The following is a 17,562-nucleotide window of genomic DNA, read 5'->3' on the forward strand; positions in this document are numbered from 1 at the left end:
TAACAACAAGCCAAATGAATCCTATCGTGTTTCACAATTTCTATGTGAAAACAATACCTGCCCCTTTGAGAATGACACATTTCATTTTCTTTTCATTTGTATGCATAGACGAAGTTCACCCGCGTCCTCGGTTCGTGGTTTTACATTTCGTCGACAAACTGAGACGGAGACCTTCGAGATCGGTCGTGCTGCTGAGCTTTTTCAATCAACTCTGGAAGGCCTTCACAAAAAACTGAAGATGAGGTATCAAAGGGATAGCACAGCAACAGGTAGGCTCACTTTTCATAGTAAAAAGACACTTGAGGTGCGACAATATTTCATCTTTGGACTTCCTCTGTGCTGATTTTTCTGCAAAGGTTTGATTTCGTGGGAGCATGTGGAGCTGATGGCAGAGCTGTCAGGATGTCCACCTCCAACACATGCAGCTATCTGCCAATATAGTTATCTCAGCAAGTATCGCTCCATAAATGGCATGTGCAACAACAGGTACTCTACATTGCTTTGACCCACAAAATTTTGACCAATTACGCATTAACTCCCAGCCATTTTCACTGAAGCAACCCCCTTCGCTCCCGGCTGTTTTACTAAATTTTGACTGATTCTGCAAGGCTCAACGAATATTGTGTTCTATTGCTATAAAAACATGGAACCTACCAAAAGAAAGATTAGAATCTCTTCTTTCATCAGGAAAAAAGTTTATTTCTTATTTTATGTTTCCTTTTGGAGCAATTAGCATTAGAATATAGTTAAGTTACATCGATTTTCACATTCCTGTTGAAAACACTGTCAAAAAGAACTTGTTGCAACTTGGCCGTGGCTGATCTTTTATGCTCTGCTGCCACCTTCCGGATGTTTTTTGTAATAGCTACCACTGCTTTAAGCCACCGCTTCATGTCAGAAACTGCATCAAAGCCTTTTGTATGCTCTTGCATAAAAACAAAAAAACATTTAAACAAACCCGTATATATATATTTTCGGGAGTGAAGGACAAAGTATTCAAAAACATATTTACACGTGTTTGGGTTTGAACGAGGCAGATTGGGCATACTTGCTGTTGTGCATCACAAATCAATCTTCACGTTTGTTTGTTTTTTGCCAGGCACAATCATCTGTGGGGAGCAGCCTACATCCCTTTGGTAAGGTGGCTTCCACCTCAATATGAAGACGGAGTGCGACAACCCAAAGGCTGGAACACAGGAAGGCTCTATAATGGATTTGAGCTTCCCATGGTAATCTGAAGAAAAAAAATACTTTAATTTTTAGTATTTCAATCAAATAGAATTTTATTAATGTAGCACTTTTCATACATTAAAATGTAACTCAAATTCTAATTGTGCGTAACCTGCAGTTTCAAAGCAGCATCATTTTGTGTGACAGGTCCTGATTGTTTGAATAGGTCTGTGCATTCAAAGGCATCTAGTATATTTATCTTGAAAAAATTTTGTTGCACGAGTGAATAGCTATTATTTCTTTCTCGTTGAATGTCAGTTTTAATGTGTACACTCATCACGCAGTCCAATTGTCATTTCTCCAGTAGCATTTTTACTATGTTCAAGTCTTAACTGGCATAGAAGATCATTCATTAATTTTTGCAAGTTACTTATGGTTGAATGCTTTGCATTTTATTTTGCATGTTGTTATTAATATTTTTAAATTACATGATGTGTTTATAGCTGCTCTCCACTAGGTGAAATGAGACATTTGGAACAAGGAACTTTCTGGAACATAACATAAGATCATTCTTATTCTTATTATTTACCATTTAATCTAGTTATTAAATTTGCAACAATTTGCACCAACAAAGAATACACTCTTGTCTAACAGTAATGGAAGAGTGAGGCCAGTCCCTTCCTTTTTGCTGTAGCCTGAAAACATTTGGCTTTTCACAACAAACAGATGGACATGAGACATGAGAGCAACATTTCAGCTTTTAGTTCAATGAAGGTTTGGTTCAATGCAGAGGTCAAAGCTTTGGTTTGGACCTGCGGTGGTATCTGTTTTTCTAGCACCTCTTTAAATTCTTTGATGTTAATAGAACATGTTAGTTCATAGAAAAAGACAGCTGACTGAATCTGGGAAGAGGAACATGAACGTCAATATTGAATGCGCTTCAGAATTGACCACATCAATACAAAAAAAGAGGGCTAAATGTAGCCCTTTTTGCCAACCAAACGTGGTGCTGTTGCACCTTCAGGTTTAAGGCCGAAGAAGCATGGCTTAACACTGGCTCTGTCTTACTGTATGTTCATCTTTGATATAAAAATGTTATATTTTAGCCTCACTGTTTCAATCGTACATACATACATAGCATAGCATTAATCTCTGTTCTCAATGTGAAATTTGACCAGCCAAAGGAAGTCAGCAAAAAGATCATGGAGAGCTCGATCAAGTGTGGAGATGATGCCTACTCTCATATGCTTGTGGAGTGGGGCCAATACATTGACCACGACATAACCTTGACCCCTCAAAGCCCCGGGAAACCTGGAGATGACTGCCTCAACTCCTGTAAAAATGTGCATCCCTGCTTCCCAATCCAGGTAAACTGCAAGACTACAAACATTCTCCCGCACTTGCCTTCCAAATAATTACTGACTAAAGTTGTAGCAATTTTCAGTAGATGTTTTTGCCAAACTGTGGCAGGGTTTTTACTTTCTGGACCTGGATTTGCCATCTCTGCTGTTTGCACTCTTGTCTAAAAAGTGAGATTAATCTGAACAGGTTTTGATTATTAGCTCTGACATGAGACTAATTGAAGGGAATTTAAATTGCATACAAGCAAGTCATATTTTTATGTATATATGGATTGTTTAATTTAAAGGATCATGAAAAGGTCCAATGTCTTGGAATGGAGTGAAATCACAAAGCGTGGAGTTTATAATTCACCATTTCAACTACAGTAATTGTTATGCAAGTCAGATAGCAGCTCAACGAGGCAATTGTTTAATTTGAAAGGATGAGAGATTTAAGGTTACGTCAAATAAGGGATCCTATATTAACACGCAACTTGATCGACACAGATGCTTTTAGTTAACCATTGAATTATTTAGCCTTTTCAAATTATCGCTGTAATGAAAGAAACATGATGTATTTATTACACAGTTCTTTACAACCTATTTGATTATTTTTTTTAAACTGACGTGCTTAGTAAAATAAACAAATTCATCTTTGGTAGTATTGATTTTTAAAATGGTTATTTTAGAACCTAATGTAAATACTGATTCCATATTGTACTCAGTGTAAATCACATTGACTATTTGGGGGAATGACTAAAAACAGCATTAGCCTCATAATCTGGAACACGGTATAGCTACTGTGTATCATGTTTCATCATATACTTTATTGCCTCTCTTGTTCAGCATTAAATTTGAGTTCCTGATATCACTGAGTGTATACTGAAGAAGGCAAATATTAAGTTAAATGCAATTTTCTGGCTATCCTAACTTGTAAACGCATGCTGACAAGATCACATCATTTAAAGTTGATTTCCACTGTAGGGTTTTAATCTGTTGACATAATTCATACTTCATTATTAGCCTCCAAAAGTCCCTTACAAGGGTGAATACTGAATAGTTAACTTATTATTGTCACTGCCCAAACTCAGAGGTGGGCACATCAATACATTTTGAGTGTGTCCGTCATTTGTAAATCATCAACATTTGGGACACAGCACATTCATCAATCTGTCAATATTTCAAGCCAAATCGCATTGTAATCGGCAATCCGTCATTTGTCATTCCTCAGCGAAATGCACGTCCGTCAAAGTTTCCGTCATTTGTCAGCAAATTAGGTAGTCCGTCATTGACGGATTGAGGATTAGATTGACAAAAACCCACTCCTGGCAATGCTTGGTCCATCAACTTTTCAGTTTGCTATCATTCATCAATCGTCACCAAAACGGCCAGCCGTCATTGATGGGCCTTCTGTCAATATTGACGGAATGCCTGCTTCTGTCTGAATTGTTGCTTTTGTTTGCAGTTAATTTTCCCAAATAGAGAAAAGGTACAGATGCTGCACTTTCCTAAAAAGAAAAGAACAGTTTTGAGTTGTAGATGGTTCATCAAGTCAACTCCATTAACATTTCTTTCTATAAGATGTTCTACGCAGCCCCATTAGTCTAAATACGGTATTCTGGTCAATAATGCGTTAGAGGAATATGAGTTCAGCATCAAAATCCAGCAGCTTTTATCCATATCAGAAGGCGGCCATTTTGCCACTTGCTGTTGAGTGAAAATGACATCACAGTTGCTGAGGTCTCAGGTAACAAGCAATCACAGCTCAGTTTCAGAAAACAGGTGAGCTGCAATTGGTCATTGCTTGAACAACTGTGACGTCATCTTCAGTCGTCAACAAGTGGCAAAATGGCTGCCCCCTGAGAAAAGAAGATTAGAGTCTGTTCATCAGGAAAAAAAGTATATTTGTATCTGTTTCCATTTTGCAACAATTAGGATCAGAAAATAGCTAAGTTTCATCATTATTCACAATCACAAACCTGTTGAAAACACTGGGAAAAAGAGCTTGTGGCAACATGGCCCTGGCTGATCTCTTATACTCTGCTGCCACCTGCTGGCCATTTTTTTAAATAACTACCATTGCTTTAAGCGACCTCTTCATGTCAGAAGCTGTATCAAAGCATTCTGTATGCTCTTGCATAAAATAAAATAAACATTAAAAACGTATAAGTACGGTTTTGGGAGTGCAGGACAAAGTATTATACGTTTTTGGGTTTGAATAAGTTAAGATACATATTGGAAAGTGTTTTTTGGCATACTGTTACCCTCCTAGTGACATATGCATGTGGTTTCACCGTTAAAACCCGCCACCATAGGTACGAAGAGGATGAAACAAGTTTGATATGCCAGGTGCAGTGGTTCATTCGCCTAACTTCTGCATCACAGTGAGAAATGCAAACTCTAGCATTGAACCCAACACATTCCCGCTGAAAATCAAAAGTCCGAACTACTCCAATGTTACCGCCCACCTCCCAAAAAACATATCCTATAATTTCATTCTTTTGTACAGGCACATGACAACGACTCAGGTACACCAAGCTGCATGCCTTTCAACCGTTCTTTACCAGCCTGTTTCAACGGCTTTGGGCCTGACATCTCGCAAGCCTTGCAGCAACAGCAGATGAATGCCATCACATCCTTCATTGACGCTTCAGTCGTGTATGGCTCGAGTCCAAAAGTCAACAACTTTCTGCGAGACCTCTGCGGGTTCAATGGGAAACTCGCTGTTAATGAGTACTTAAAGGACCCCAAAGGAAGACCCTTCCTACCTTTTGAAGAATCTCTGCAATCAGTCTGTCTCCATGGGGAGGAAAATTTGGCATGTTTCCGTGCTGGAGACAGTCGCGTCAACGAGGGTCTGCCTCTGACCAGTTTGCATATGCTGTGGCTGAGGCAACACAATCTGATAGCAGAGACACTTCAACTCCTCAATGGTCACTGGAACGCCGAGACCATATATGAAGAAACACGCAAGATCATTGGGGCTCAGCACCAGGTACAGTCAATTAATGCACATATTGCAAAATATTGGTGTTGAGAATTAACTGTCCTGACATGGCGTCATTTTGACACTGGTTTTCATTCATTAACTGCTAAATTTGAGTGTATTTTAACACTAGCACTACTAGAATTCTAAAACAACTAGATCTCCCAGAGCAGGCGTTTTGACTGTTTGCGCTCTTGCACTCACGTAATCGCCTAATATGGTTATTACTTGCTATTTTGAGTAACTAATAAAGCCCCTCTCTTGCTTTTCTGTGGGAAATGGGTGTATTGATTTTGATTATCAGGCTTGTACTGCCAAAAATGTCATGACTCCATCACATCTAGGAGCCCACTTTTTACTATAAGCTTTTACTCTACCTTGAGCTGCGTCGCCACTTCCAGTGGAGCGGTACACGGCTTCTTTTAGCGGGGGTGGGCTGGTCTTGTTTGGACTTGCTGTCTGAAACTGCCGAGCGAGCCAGCAACCACTCATCGTGATTCGTCAGACTCTCTGTCAGCTTCTCAGAATGTAGCTGTGTAAAGTCTCCTCTCTAGTATAGTTTTTTTTTTCAACATGGTGATCTCGCTTGTATCCAAAGTCAAATGCCTCCGCGCTGAATGGTAGTTGCTACGGAAGCCCAACGGTGCCAACCATGGAAGCCCAGCAGCAACCCCCTCGGGTCTCAGGCTCAGCAACGCGAAAGATGTACAATGAAATGAATAGAGCAGTCAAATTGACGGTCGTGGAGTTAAAGTAGTAATTACTGCTAAATATTTTTCGATTTTTAATACAATAAAATGGCAGGGCAGTAATGATATACAAACCCAATTCCCAAAAAGTTGGGACACTATACAAATTGTGAATAAAAACTGAATGCAATAATGTGGAAGTGCCAAGTTTCAATATTTTATTCAGAATAGAACATAGATGACAGGTCAAAAGTTTAAACTGAGAAAATGGATAATTTTAAGGGAAAAATATGTTTGCCAATAAATCTAAAAAAAGTTGGGACAGGTAGCAATAAGAGGCTGGAAAAGTCAATTGCACAGCTAGAAGACCAGTTACCCCTAATGAGGTCCATTGGCAACTTGATTGGAGTATAAAAAGAGCTTCTCGGAGTGGCAGTGTCTCTTAAAAGCGAAGATGGGTAGTGAACCACCAATTCCTCCAATGTTGCGCAGAAAGATAGTGGAGAAATATCAGAAACGTGTTTACTAGCGAAAAATTGCAAAAAGGTTGACGTAATCATCATCTACAGTGCATAACATCATCCAAAGATTCTGAGAATCTGGAACAATCTCTGTGTGTAAGGGTCAAGGCCGAAAAATCATACTGGATGCCCATGATATTTGGGCCTTTAAACGGCACTGCACCGCAAACAGGAATGTTTACTGTAAGGGAAATCACAGAAAGGGCTCAGCAATACTTCCAGAAAACATTGTGGGTGAACACAATCCACTGTGCCAGCCGCCGTTGCCAGATGAAACTCTACAGTACAAAGAAGAAGCTATTTCTAAAGGAGACCAAGAAGCGCAGGCGTTTCTCTGGGCCAGGCGTTATTTAAAATGGAGTGTGGCAAAGTAGAAACCTGTGTTGTGGTCAGACAAATCACAATGCGAAGTTCTTTGTCGAAAACTGGGGCGCTATATCATATTGACTAAAGAGGACAAGGACAACCCAAGTTGTTATCAGCACTCAGTTTGTAAGCCTTCATCTGTGATCGTATAGGGTTGCATGAGTGCGTGTGGCATGGGCAGCTTCCACATCTGGAAAGGCCTTGTCAATGCAGAAAGGTATATTCAGATTCGAGAACAACATATGCTCCCATCCAGGCATCATCACTTTCAGAGAGGATCTTGCATTTCTTAACACGATAATGCCAGACCACAGGCAGCACCAATTACAACATCATGGCTGCGTAGGAAAAAGATCCGAGGTATTGAAATGGCCAACCTGCAGTCGACTTCTTTCACTTATAGAGCACATTTGGCGCATCATAAAGGGGAAGGTGCAACAAAGAAAGCCCAATACAGTTGAACAGTTAGAGAGACAAGAATGGGACAGCATTCCTATTTCTAAACTTGAGAAACTTGTTGTTTTGTGGAAAACACTACGTTACCTTTATATTTTTTTGCAGGATCGTGAGTGGTCGGCGGCAACAATGAATACACAGAGACTTGATATACTTTTGCTAGAATAACTGTGTCTTTTATTCCCCGCATATAGCAATCAACATTTATACTGTGCTAGGATAATCGTACGTTTTATCCCCCGCAAACAGTAATCAACACCTGCGCTGTGCTAGAATGATTATACCTTTCATTCCCCGCAAACAGCAACAATCACAACTCGATTTGCTAGAATGATTATACCTTACATTCCCCGCAAACAGCAACAATCACGACTCGATTTGCTAGAATAATTGTACACTTTATTCCCCGCAAACAGCAATCAATACACTACAACGTTAAGCAGCATAATATGATCATCATCAGCGCTTACCTTGACACTAGACCGGGGAGCCCACGGTCCGGGTGAAGCAAGCTGCAACAACGGCTGGGCAATCGTACGTGTTCCACAGCTGACTCCGTCCGGACCGTGTGCCGCTCCGTTTTTTATTCGTTAGCAAAAAGTTGTGAGCGTGAGAAACCGGGCTGTCCAATCCCTCTCCCAGACACTCTCGAAAACATGTTTGCGAAGCAGGGAAGGCTGTAGTATAAACAAGGAAGTTCCCAGGCTGATCCCGCCCTTTATTTACAAATTGTTGGGCACCTGGATTTGTACAACAGTTCAGGACAACAACATATCCTTATATAAGAGGTTTCATGAGGACATATCAAACCATGGTTATTTTTCCCTTCACTTGTCTCCAGACGTTTGCAGGCTGTTGTAAGAAGAAGAGGGGATGCCTCACAGTGGTGAAAGTGGCCGTGTCCCAACTTTTTTGAGATTTGTTGACACTGGAATTTAAAATGAACATAGTTTTCCCTTAAAATGATACATTTTCTCAGTTTAAACTTTTGACCTGTTCTCTATGTTCTATCCTGAATCAAATATAAAAAAATGTCACTTCCACATAATTGCATTCAGTTTTTATTCACAATTTGTATAGTGTCCCAACTTTTTGGGAATTGGGTTTGTACATACAGAGAGAGGAAAAGTCAAAAGGCCAGGAACATCATTGATCTATGTAAACAGAGTAACAACAAATAAAATAAAAATTTGGATTAAGGAATACTTGACTCATTGAGCCATTTTCAGCAGTAAAAAGTTATTATTTTGTCCAGAATGAATTTGATAACTTCATTATTTTTCATGTACAATTAATGCTTTTAAAAACACATTTTGCCACTTGCTGTCCACTGAAGATGACATCTCCTGTGCTTAAGAAATAGGTAACACAGCTCACCTGTTTTCTGGGTTTGGTCAGCAAACTGAGCCATGATTGGTCGTTACCTGTTTCCTCAGCACAGGTGATGTCATCTTTAGTTGACAGCAAGTGGAAAAAATAGTTTTTAAAGGTATTAATTCTACATGAAAAATAATGAAGTTATCAAATTAATTCTGGACAAAATATTAACTTTTTACTGCTGAAAATAAGTATCACTTTAATGACAAAATGAAGACATCACAGTACTCACACAAGTGCAAGAAAACAGACACTTGATTAATTTGTCCTTTTAAAAATCTAATCGTTGAAAACGTGTTAAATTGTGAAATCGAGGTGCATAGAAATGAATACACTCTTGTCTTCTTCTGGATTATTAAAAGCGGTTGTTCTTAAATTCTGTTATTCCAAACGATATTGTGAGTTGTAATTTTGCACAAGTGGCAGAATGCGTGATGAATTTTTAGGCCATACGATGTAATGCACAGTTTCCATTAAAGCAACACTAAGGAACTTTCAGTTTATGTTGATTATGGCAGCGCCATATGGCCAAAAACGGTAATATTATGCTTGAAGGAAGACCACATTTCCCATTAATGTATTGTGTCGTTTTTGAGCTCATACCAGCGAGTGAAAGCCTGGCCAATGTTGATCCTTGACTATCAGCGAGCGAAAACCTGGCCAATGTTGATCATTGACTGTCTTTTTATCCAGGTAGCTTCCCTTTTTCCAGAGGTGGCAAATCCAGGTCCAAGTCAAGTCATCTTGAAAGTAAAAACCCTGCCACAGTTTGGCTTTAGCCCCAGGTACTAGCTAGTTAGCTCCCGCGCTAGTTCCCATGGTACTTGTTTACCTGCTAGGGAGCTAGCTAGCTAGCAGGGGCTAAAGCCAAACTGTGGCAGGGTTTTTACTTTCTAGACCTGGATTTGCCACCTCTGCCTTTTTTCTTCTTCTTTTTTTTCCTCCTTTCTGTTGTTTTGCAGCTTTTGTCAGGATAGCAGTAATCATGCATCGACATTCAAATTGACATCTGTCGTAACGAATGGGGAAAGGGGGAAGTGACGTATGCCATAAAGCAGTCAGCACATTTGTAATTTTTGGTGTGGCAGTGTTCCTACCATCCTCCTCACAGTTACTTAGTGCCAGTAAAAATAATACAGACATGGCAAAGGTACAATTCAACTAGTTTTAATTCGATGTTTCATCAGAAGAGAGACGAAAATATTTTATTAAGGTTGAGAAGTTCTTTAGTGGCGGCATGGTGGGGACTGGTTAGCATGTTCGCCTCCCAGTGCAGAGGACGTGAGATCGAGTCCGGGCTTCGGCCTTCCTGGGTGGAGTTTTAATGTTCTGCCCGTGCTTGTGTGGGTTTTCTCCAAGTACTCCGGTTTCCTCCCACATTCCAAAGACACGCATGTCAGGTTAATTGAACACTCCAAATTGTCCATAGGTGTGATTGTGAGTGTGGATGGTTGTTCGTCTCTGTGTGCCCTGTGATTGGCTGGCAACCAGTTCAGGGTGTACCCCACCTATTGCCCAAAGCCAGCTGGGATAGGCTTCAGCGCCCCCGTGGCCCTTGGGGAGGACAAGCGGTTAAGAAAATGGATGGAAGGTCCTTAGTGCTTCTTTAAGCCTCCGGAATGAAACTGAAGAGTGGTGTAATGCATGATGATGTTTTCACGCTTTCATGAAGTCTGTTGTAAGACAAGGCAATTGTGAGCAGATGAGTTGTCATGGTGAAGCAGCCACAATTAGTTCTTGTTTGGGTTTTGAATTGCATCTTTTGTGACACCAGTTCTGTCAAACTGTAATACTAATGAATAATAAAGAAGATGAAGATTTTCACTCTCACACACTTTTGAATTTGTGGAACTGAAATAAGTTGAGTAAGTATTTGATTTTTGTTGTTGTTGCTGGTCTGGCAGAGTCGAGTCTAAATATCCTGTGGCGAGGGCAGATCAGCCTCAGTCCTCACGACCTCTGCAAGGCCTTTGCGGTTCAAAACAGAGCAAGAAGTAATATGATTAAGTGGATGTGGTCCTGGAGATGATGTGGTTATTCTGAAAGATTAGGGTTAGGTTTAAGGTTACAAGCCCCAAAGGGAGGATCTACAATAATCAATAAAATGGTGACAAGGAAGGTGACGAGTGGAGCTGTGGTGTTATTGATTAGGCTCATCTACCAACATTTTCAAGTCTAAAGCTTTAAATGCAAGGTGGTTAAATTAGGGATTTTTCTAATCAGCTTGATGCCGCCAATACATTTACTGAGTCTTGTCACATGTGACCAATGAAACTGTCCAAGGTCACGCTCATAGGGAATCGTCATATCAGTCATTTGCATAGTTCAGTGGGAGACTCGGATGATGTTGAATGATCAGACATCTTCTACCAAAAATGTCCGCATGCGAGCAAAGAGCAACTCTTGCTCAAGTTTGCCAATGGATCCCGACAAATGTGGAGTCATGTCAAAGAATCAACTATTACCTCGAAAGGTTTTCACTGCCGCGTGATGAAGAGAACTGCACAAGCTTGTGTATGCTTATGCACATTCCTAGCAACATACAGTTACGTTTGGCCGGAGGTGATTCTAGGGTCTGTTGGGACCGCCACTAATGTATGTACCAGTGGTGGGGGACCAATGGTGTAAAGTGACTTTAACACTATAAAGCCTGAACCATGAAATGTATCGGCGAAAATTCACATTCTTTGTAAATAGAGTATTTATTGGTCCTTTTGAACAAACAATAATTTTTTTCTTTTTAAATCAACTTCCACATATGAGTCATATTTGATACATTCGGTCACAATGATTTAAATTTTAAAACAACTCATAAATATTGGTCAGATTCTTTAGTTGGGTCAAAAAAAGTGGTCATTTTGTATAAAACAACCCAGAAAGTTGGGTCAAATTGACCCATAAAAATTGACCCATAAAGTGGATCGGGCCATTTTTTATCCATAATTGGGTGACCCAACTGTTTTTAGAGTGTAGGGATGTAACAATAATGGCAATATCATGATATTGCGATATTAAAACTGCCACAATATCGTCATTGTCATGTCACAATATTAAAAGCAGCACATCTGTTAAAAAGGCCAGGTTGATTTCCATTTGTGCAGTTCTAGCACCCTCTGATGGCTAGTTTTTTAGTGCAGTTTAATTTTCACAAATTAGTTTTGTCCCTGCTATGTTTGAAATACACGCTAATTGTCAGATCAAGGGGAACTTGTGTAGCAAGTGCCTCAATATTAAGTGTTATTAGAGTTGTTATGTACAAAAGCACAATATTGTGTTTTTTATAGTATGAGCTCATTTCTATTTTTTTTCACAATATTGTGACCTTTTTTTATATCGCCAACCTCCCCACAATATTGTGATAATTATCGTATCGTGACCTTCATATCGTGATAATATCGTATCATGATGTTTGGATATCGTTACATCCCTAGGCTATACTGCCCTCAAGTGGATTATCTGTGCAATGCATGTGTCAGATCATATATGTCAGGGTTTAAATGAGGGGAAAAAAATATACTCATGAAATAGAGGGCTCAAAATGTCTTGTATTTAATATGATACGTTTGGCATACGTTTGGCATTATAGGGTTAAAAACATAACAACCCAAAAAATTATGAATGACCTGTAGACATTTGCACTAATCCCAAAAGATAAAGTGGTTGTTTCGATTGTACATGGTTCAAAATGGTGAGTGATCCCTCAGCAAACCTGAAAATATTTCTTGCGAATGTTTGTCGCATACAGCATCTCTTTTCCACTTATTTTCAGTCCCTTTCTGTAAGGGATTTCTACCCAATTGTAGTGGTACTTAAATAATTTTCTTCTAAACGTCTATGTCCAATGTTGTGGCAGCTGTAGCTGTATTAGTATGTGTAAGGATTTTGGCTTTTTGAGTTGGAGGGTTGCGGTTCGAGTCCCGCTGCGGACAAATGTAAAAATGGCAACAAGCTGTGTGAGAGATGCTTGTTTGTTTCCTGGCAACTGCCGAGGTCCCACCTCCCCTCCCACCCACCGTGGAGAACAGCAGCACTCTTTGCAGGCCCCTTTCACTCTTACATACGCATAGTGTACATGCGTGTAATATAATCTGGCTCAATGTGTGGTGTACAATACAAATAAACAGTAGAGAGATGAATTGTTTAGTACAACTCAACAAGTGAGCGGATGTGTGTCAACAAGTTGCTAATGTCAAAACCCATTCTAATTATTTCACAAAATCTGTGCTCAGTCTTACTACTGAACTGCTCTCACTTTAGTTTTCTGTTTATTCTGTAAATGAAGTAAATATAATCAGGATAAAGTTGAGGTACCTGAGGACAGATTTAATTCTCTGCTCTGCACATGCTTACTCTATATGTCTATACGGGGGCTAATAGTAAATCTACGGTGGCCCTGAAGTGCAAAACGCAAAGACAAAAAAGTGACCACGACTGCAAATAATAAAAAAACATACCGAATAAAAAACACAAAAACAATAGTGAAACACGACAGCAATTTTTTTTAAATCACAAAAACAAAAAAGTACTCGCAAACACAGAAACGTAATCGCAAACACAAATAAAAAAAACACAAAAAATGAAACAAAACAACAAAACGTAATCGCAAACAAAACAAAAAACACAAACATAAAATATGAAACAAAACAACAAAAAGTAATTGCAAACACAAATCAAAAAACACAAACACAAAATATGAAACAAAAAACAAAGTAATCGCAAACACACAAAAAAAAACAACACAAAAAGGTAAGCGCGCAAACACAAAACTCCAAAACACATGAACAAATAATGACACACAACAACATTTCGCTAACGTAAGTGGTGTTAACGTGGAAGGAGGGCAGGGGGGATCCGAGGAATGTGATTAGACGAAAGTACTACCCTACTAACAGCACAGTTAAGCGCAGTTTACATGTGCTTAAAATATTTAGAAATAATATATAATACATGTAATAGTAGCGTGAGCCATTTAATTTAGTGAGATAGTTGGAGAGAAAACGAACATCATCTGGCACAAATGTACTAGAAATCCTAAAATGGTATGGGATTTATAGGGTGGCTGAATGGCGGAAGTTCAGTGTAGTGGTAAAGCATACAGCTTTCTGACCAATGTTCATTTTGCGAGTGGGTTTGAGCCTCGCTTTTGGTAACCAAATGTTCTCTTTTTATTTACCTTAACCACACATTTTAAAACAACTCTTCGTTTTACAAATTACTTATTATCCAAATATAAAAATCATATACAGTTTTTTACGATTGCTTAAGCACGAAATTCAAAACAGGGCTGGGATTTTTAAAACCCTACACACAATTAGCACAACCATGCACACGAGATGCAGAACATCTCAGATCCTGTGCAAAAGGAATCCCTCTTGTCAAAACTCTAAACACATGTATAAAAACCATCTTATGTTACCATATGATATACACACCATAAGGTTGATCTCTGTTTAAACTAGTTACACACTGCAATGTTTTACTTAATCAACTTTTAGCAGTTACTGTAAGCGAAGTACACAAAGAAAGTGCAAATACACAATATGGTATATTAGTGAAACACAAGATCAATGCTACACACTATTGAAAATAGAATTAATTTATCTTCATATAACCAAAATCAGTCTAGATAGACAAATCACAACAAAATGTCTCCCAACACTGTAAGCCCAGAAAATAGACAAATAAAAATACTGTACTCTTAAAATAAAAAATAAATAAAAATAAATTCAATAAATCGCCAAGTTCAGGGGTAGGCAACCCTTTTTTTTGGGATTTTTTTTTTAAACTCATTGTCTTGTTGGAAGGCCTCCCTCAGCATCAACCAATGTTTGATGACATTATCAAATAGTTTTGGATGACAAAGTTGCATTTGACAAATTTGGTCCTCTTCTTCTTTGAGGACATCTTCTATTTCAGTTCTTCCTCAACCTCTATCTCCTGCTTGTCTTCCAAAGATTCCCCCTCTCACCCTCACTTTTCTTCCTCTGACTTCTTCCATTTTGTTTGAAAACAGGTGAACTTACCTGCTGCATTTTTATACTGCTCAAATTTGATCGGTTTGTCTACAATAAAGCACGTGTTGAAACAGCTAATGTGCATATGTTTAATCAACTGGCTTATGCGTGTGGTGATTTGTCAGTCAGTGCTTTGGAATTGCCCGGAAGTGACATTATGACATATCTCTGTGTCTAATGCATAAAAATGTGTTCAGTATTTCGCAAATCAGAGTATTGTTCTGAAAAAAATGTGAGGCTGACTTTGTGTTTATAGTGGTGAAAATCTGGTCAAATGTTTTTCTCCTTCAGTGTTGATAATTATGGAATTCTTTTGTTTTTAGTGTTTATGTAATCGTAAAAAAACTGTAAGTGCCAGGAAGGATTTTGTCAAAAGCGAGGCTCAAACCCACTCGCAAAATGAACATTGGTCAGAAACCCATATGCTTTACCACTACACTGAACTTCCGCTGTTCCAACCACCATGTAAATGCTATGCCATCTGAGGATTTCTAGTACATTTGCCAGACGACGTTTGTTTTCTCCAACTATCTCATTAAATTAAATGGCTAACGCTACTATAAGACTGTTAAAAAAAACAAAAACGTTTTTTTTTGTTTCATATTTTGTGTTTGTGTTTTTGTGATTATGTTTTGTTGTTTAGTTGTTTTGTTTCGTATTTTGTGTTTTTTTTTTATTTGTGTTTGCGATTACTTTTTTGTTTCATTTTTTGTGTTTGTGTTTTTTGATTTGGGTTTGTGATTAAGTTTTTGTGTTTGCGATTACCTTTTTGTTTTTGTGATTTTTTATTTTTTATTTGCTGTCGTGTTTCATTTTTGTTTTTGTGTTTTTTATCCGGTTTGTGTTTTTTAGTTTGCAGTTGTGTTCACTTTTTTGTTTTTGCGTTTTGCACTTCAGGGCCACTGTAAAAATCCTACTGAATTAGCATTCATATCACACAATTTTTTATTATTATTATTTGTTGTAATAATTTCAGAGCAGGGTACCAATGGTACACTCTCATTGGGCTTTAAGTGTGATATTTGACATTGTTTCTTCTTTTTCTTAGATTATAACTATGAGAGATTATCTTCCAAAAATAATTGGTAAGGAGTTTTTTGACAATTACATCGGACCATATGGAAGATATGACCCAACTGTGGACCCGTCTGCCGCAAATGTTTTTGCCACGGCGGCATTCCGGTTTGGACATGCGACTATCTCGGCGGTCGTCAGGCGACTCAATGAGAGCTACCAGGAAGATGAATCTTTCCCCAGCTTAAAGCTGCACGACACCTTCTTCAGTCCATGGAGAATCATCAAAGAAGGTAAGAGTAATTTCTCCATAAAATTGGTCACAGTTATGTTGCTTTTCATTTATGCAATTGTCACCATCACCACCACCACCATAAGATATGTGCCCTAATGGATCACTTAGCCATGGCAATTGTAATTGTAATTGTAATGAATGGCCATGCAGAAAATGTGGTTATTTGGCAGAACAAACAACTATGTTTTTCTGCATACAGTATCATTTGTAGTTATACTTAAAGGAGAATATTATCAGTTGACAACAGTTATTTGAGCACATAAAGGTGAAATGCTTTGGAGTCAACTCTAAAATGAATCCGAAATATTTCTGTTGACATAGATATAACCTTAAAAAACAAAACAAAACAACACAAATGCTACCCCCCCCCCCCAAGTTTTTGAGGAAAAAACAACAAAATGTTTTTATGAAAATCACCTAACCAATTCTGTCATATATTGTCCATGGATAGTTTCTTCCTGTATCTGTTTAAGGAGATGCAAAAACTCCCCACTATAGTTACTGTTCATAAGTTTGTTGCTTTTTCATATATCTTCACAGGTTAGAGAAAGTTGCTTATTTTTTATTTATATTTTTAGGTGGGATTGACCCAATCTTGAGAGGTGCTATTGGAACGGAAGCTGCAGCCGTCCATTCTGACAAACTGTTGGCAGATGAGTTGACAGGGAGGCTAATTGTTTTAGCTATCTCACAAGACATGGACCTGGCTTCGTTGAACTTGCAGCGAGGACGAGATCATGGTCTCCCAGGTTGGTCTCATTCTTCAGTCTCGTGGACCATCAATAATTGTAACCTGTAATATTGTCTGCTCATGTTGCTCGAAATTATCATTGCATTTCTACATACACACAAGACACAACTGTGGATGATGATGGCTTCAGGAAATCTTGTGATAATAATGTGAATGTTCAAAACATTCACATTATTATGGTTGTTAAGACAATTAGGTTGACACACTCCAAGACTGCTCATTTGATGCACATTTGTCAAGAGTTTATATTCTTGTCAGTACTGTTCGAAAAATAAAGCTTTATGATCTTGTGATATTCTTTTATTCCTCTAGAACAGGGGTGGGCCCACTCGGCCCTCGAGGGCTGGAGTCCTGCAGGTTTTGGATGCTTCCCTTCTCCAACACAGCTGATATATGATCAGCCAGAAGAGCTTGGTAACGATCCTGTTGATTGGAATCAGCTGCGTTGCAGCAGGGAAACCTCCAAAACCTGCAGGACGCCGGCGCTTGAGGACCGAGTTTGCCCACCAGTGCTCTTGGTTTAAAAGATAAAGGCTAGTACAATGGAAAAGGATTACATTTCCACTGCATCATTAAACCAAGA

At 38.8% G+C, this 17,562-nt stretch overlaps 1 protein-coding gene across 3 annotated transcripts in view; it reads left to right on the top strand.

The window, feature by feature from the left end:
• Window positions 1-17,562, top strand: part of tpo (thyroid peroxidase) — a 31,703-nt gene that overhangs the window by 6,021 nt on the left and 8,120 nt on the right. For all 3 annotated transcript variants that reach the window (XM_086094005.1, XM_086094006.1, XM_086094004.1), the window contains 7 exons: window positions 109-269; window positions 357-486; window positions 1,100-1,229; window positions 2,349-2,537; window positions 5,020-5,505; window positions 15,968-16,226; window positions 16,807-16,977. In XM_086094005.1, coding sequence (XP_085950131.1) covers window positions 109-269; window positions 357-486; window positions 1,100-1,229; window positions 2,349-2,537; window positions 5,020-5,505; window positions 15,968-16,226; window positions 16,807-16,977 — 1,526 coding nt within the window. The remainder of the gene's footprint in view (window positions 1-108; window positions 270-356; window positions 487-1,099; window positions 1,230-2,348; window positions 2,538-5,019; window positions 5,506-15,967; window positions 16,227-16,806; window positions 16,978-17,562) is intronic.

Source organism: Leptonotus elevatus, chromosome 14 (assembly GCF_054856555.1).
Source record: "Leptonotus elevatus isolate MCC_2025b chromosome 14, RoL_Lele_1.0, whole genome shotgun sequence".
Classification (NCBI taxonomy): Eukaryota; Metazoa; Chordata; class Actinopteri; order Syngnathiformes; family Syngnathidae; genus Leptonotus; species Leptonotus elevatus.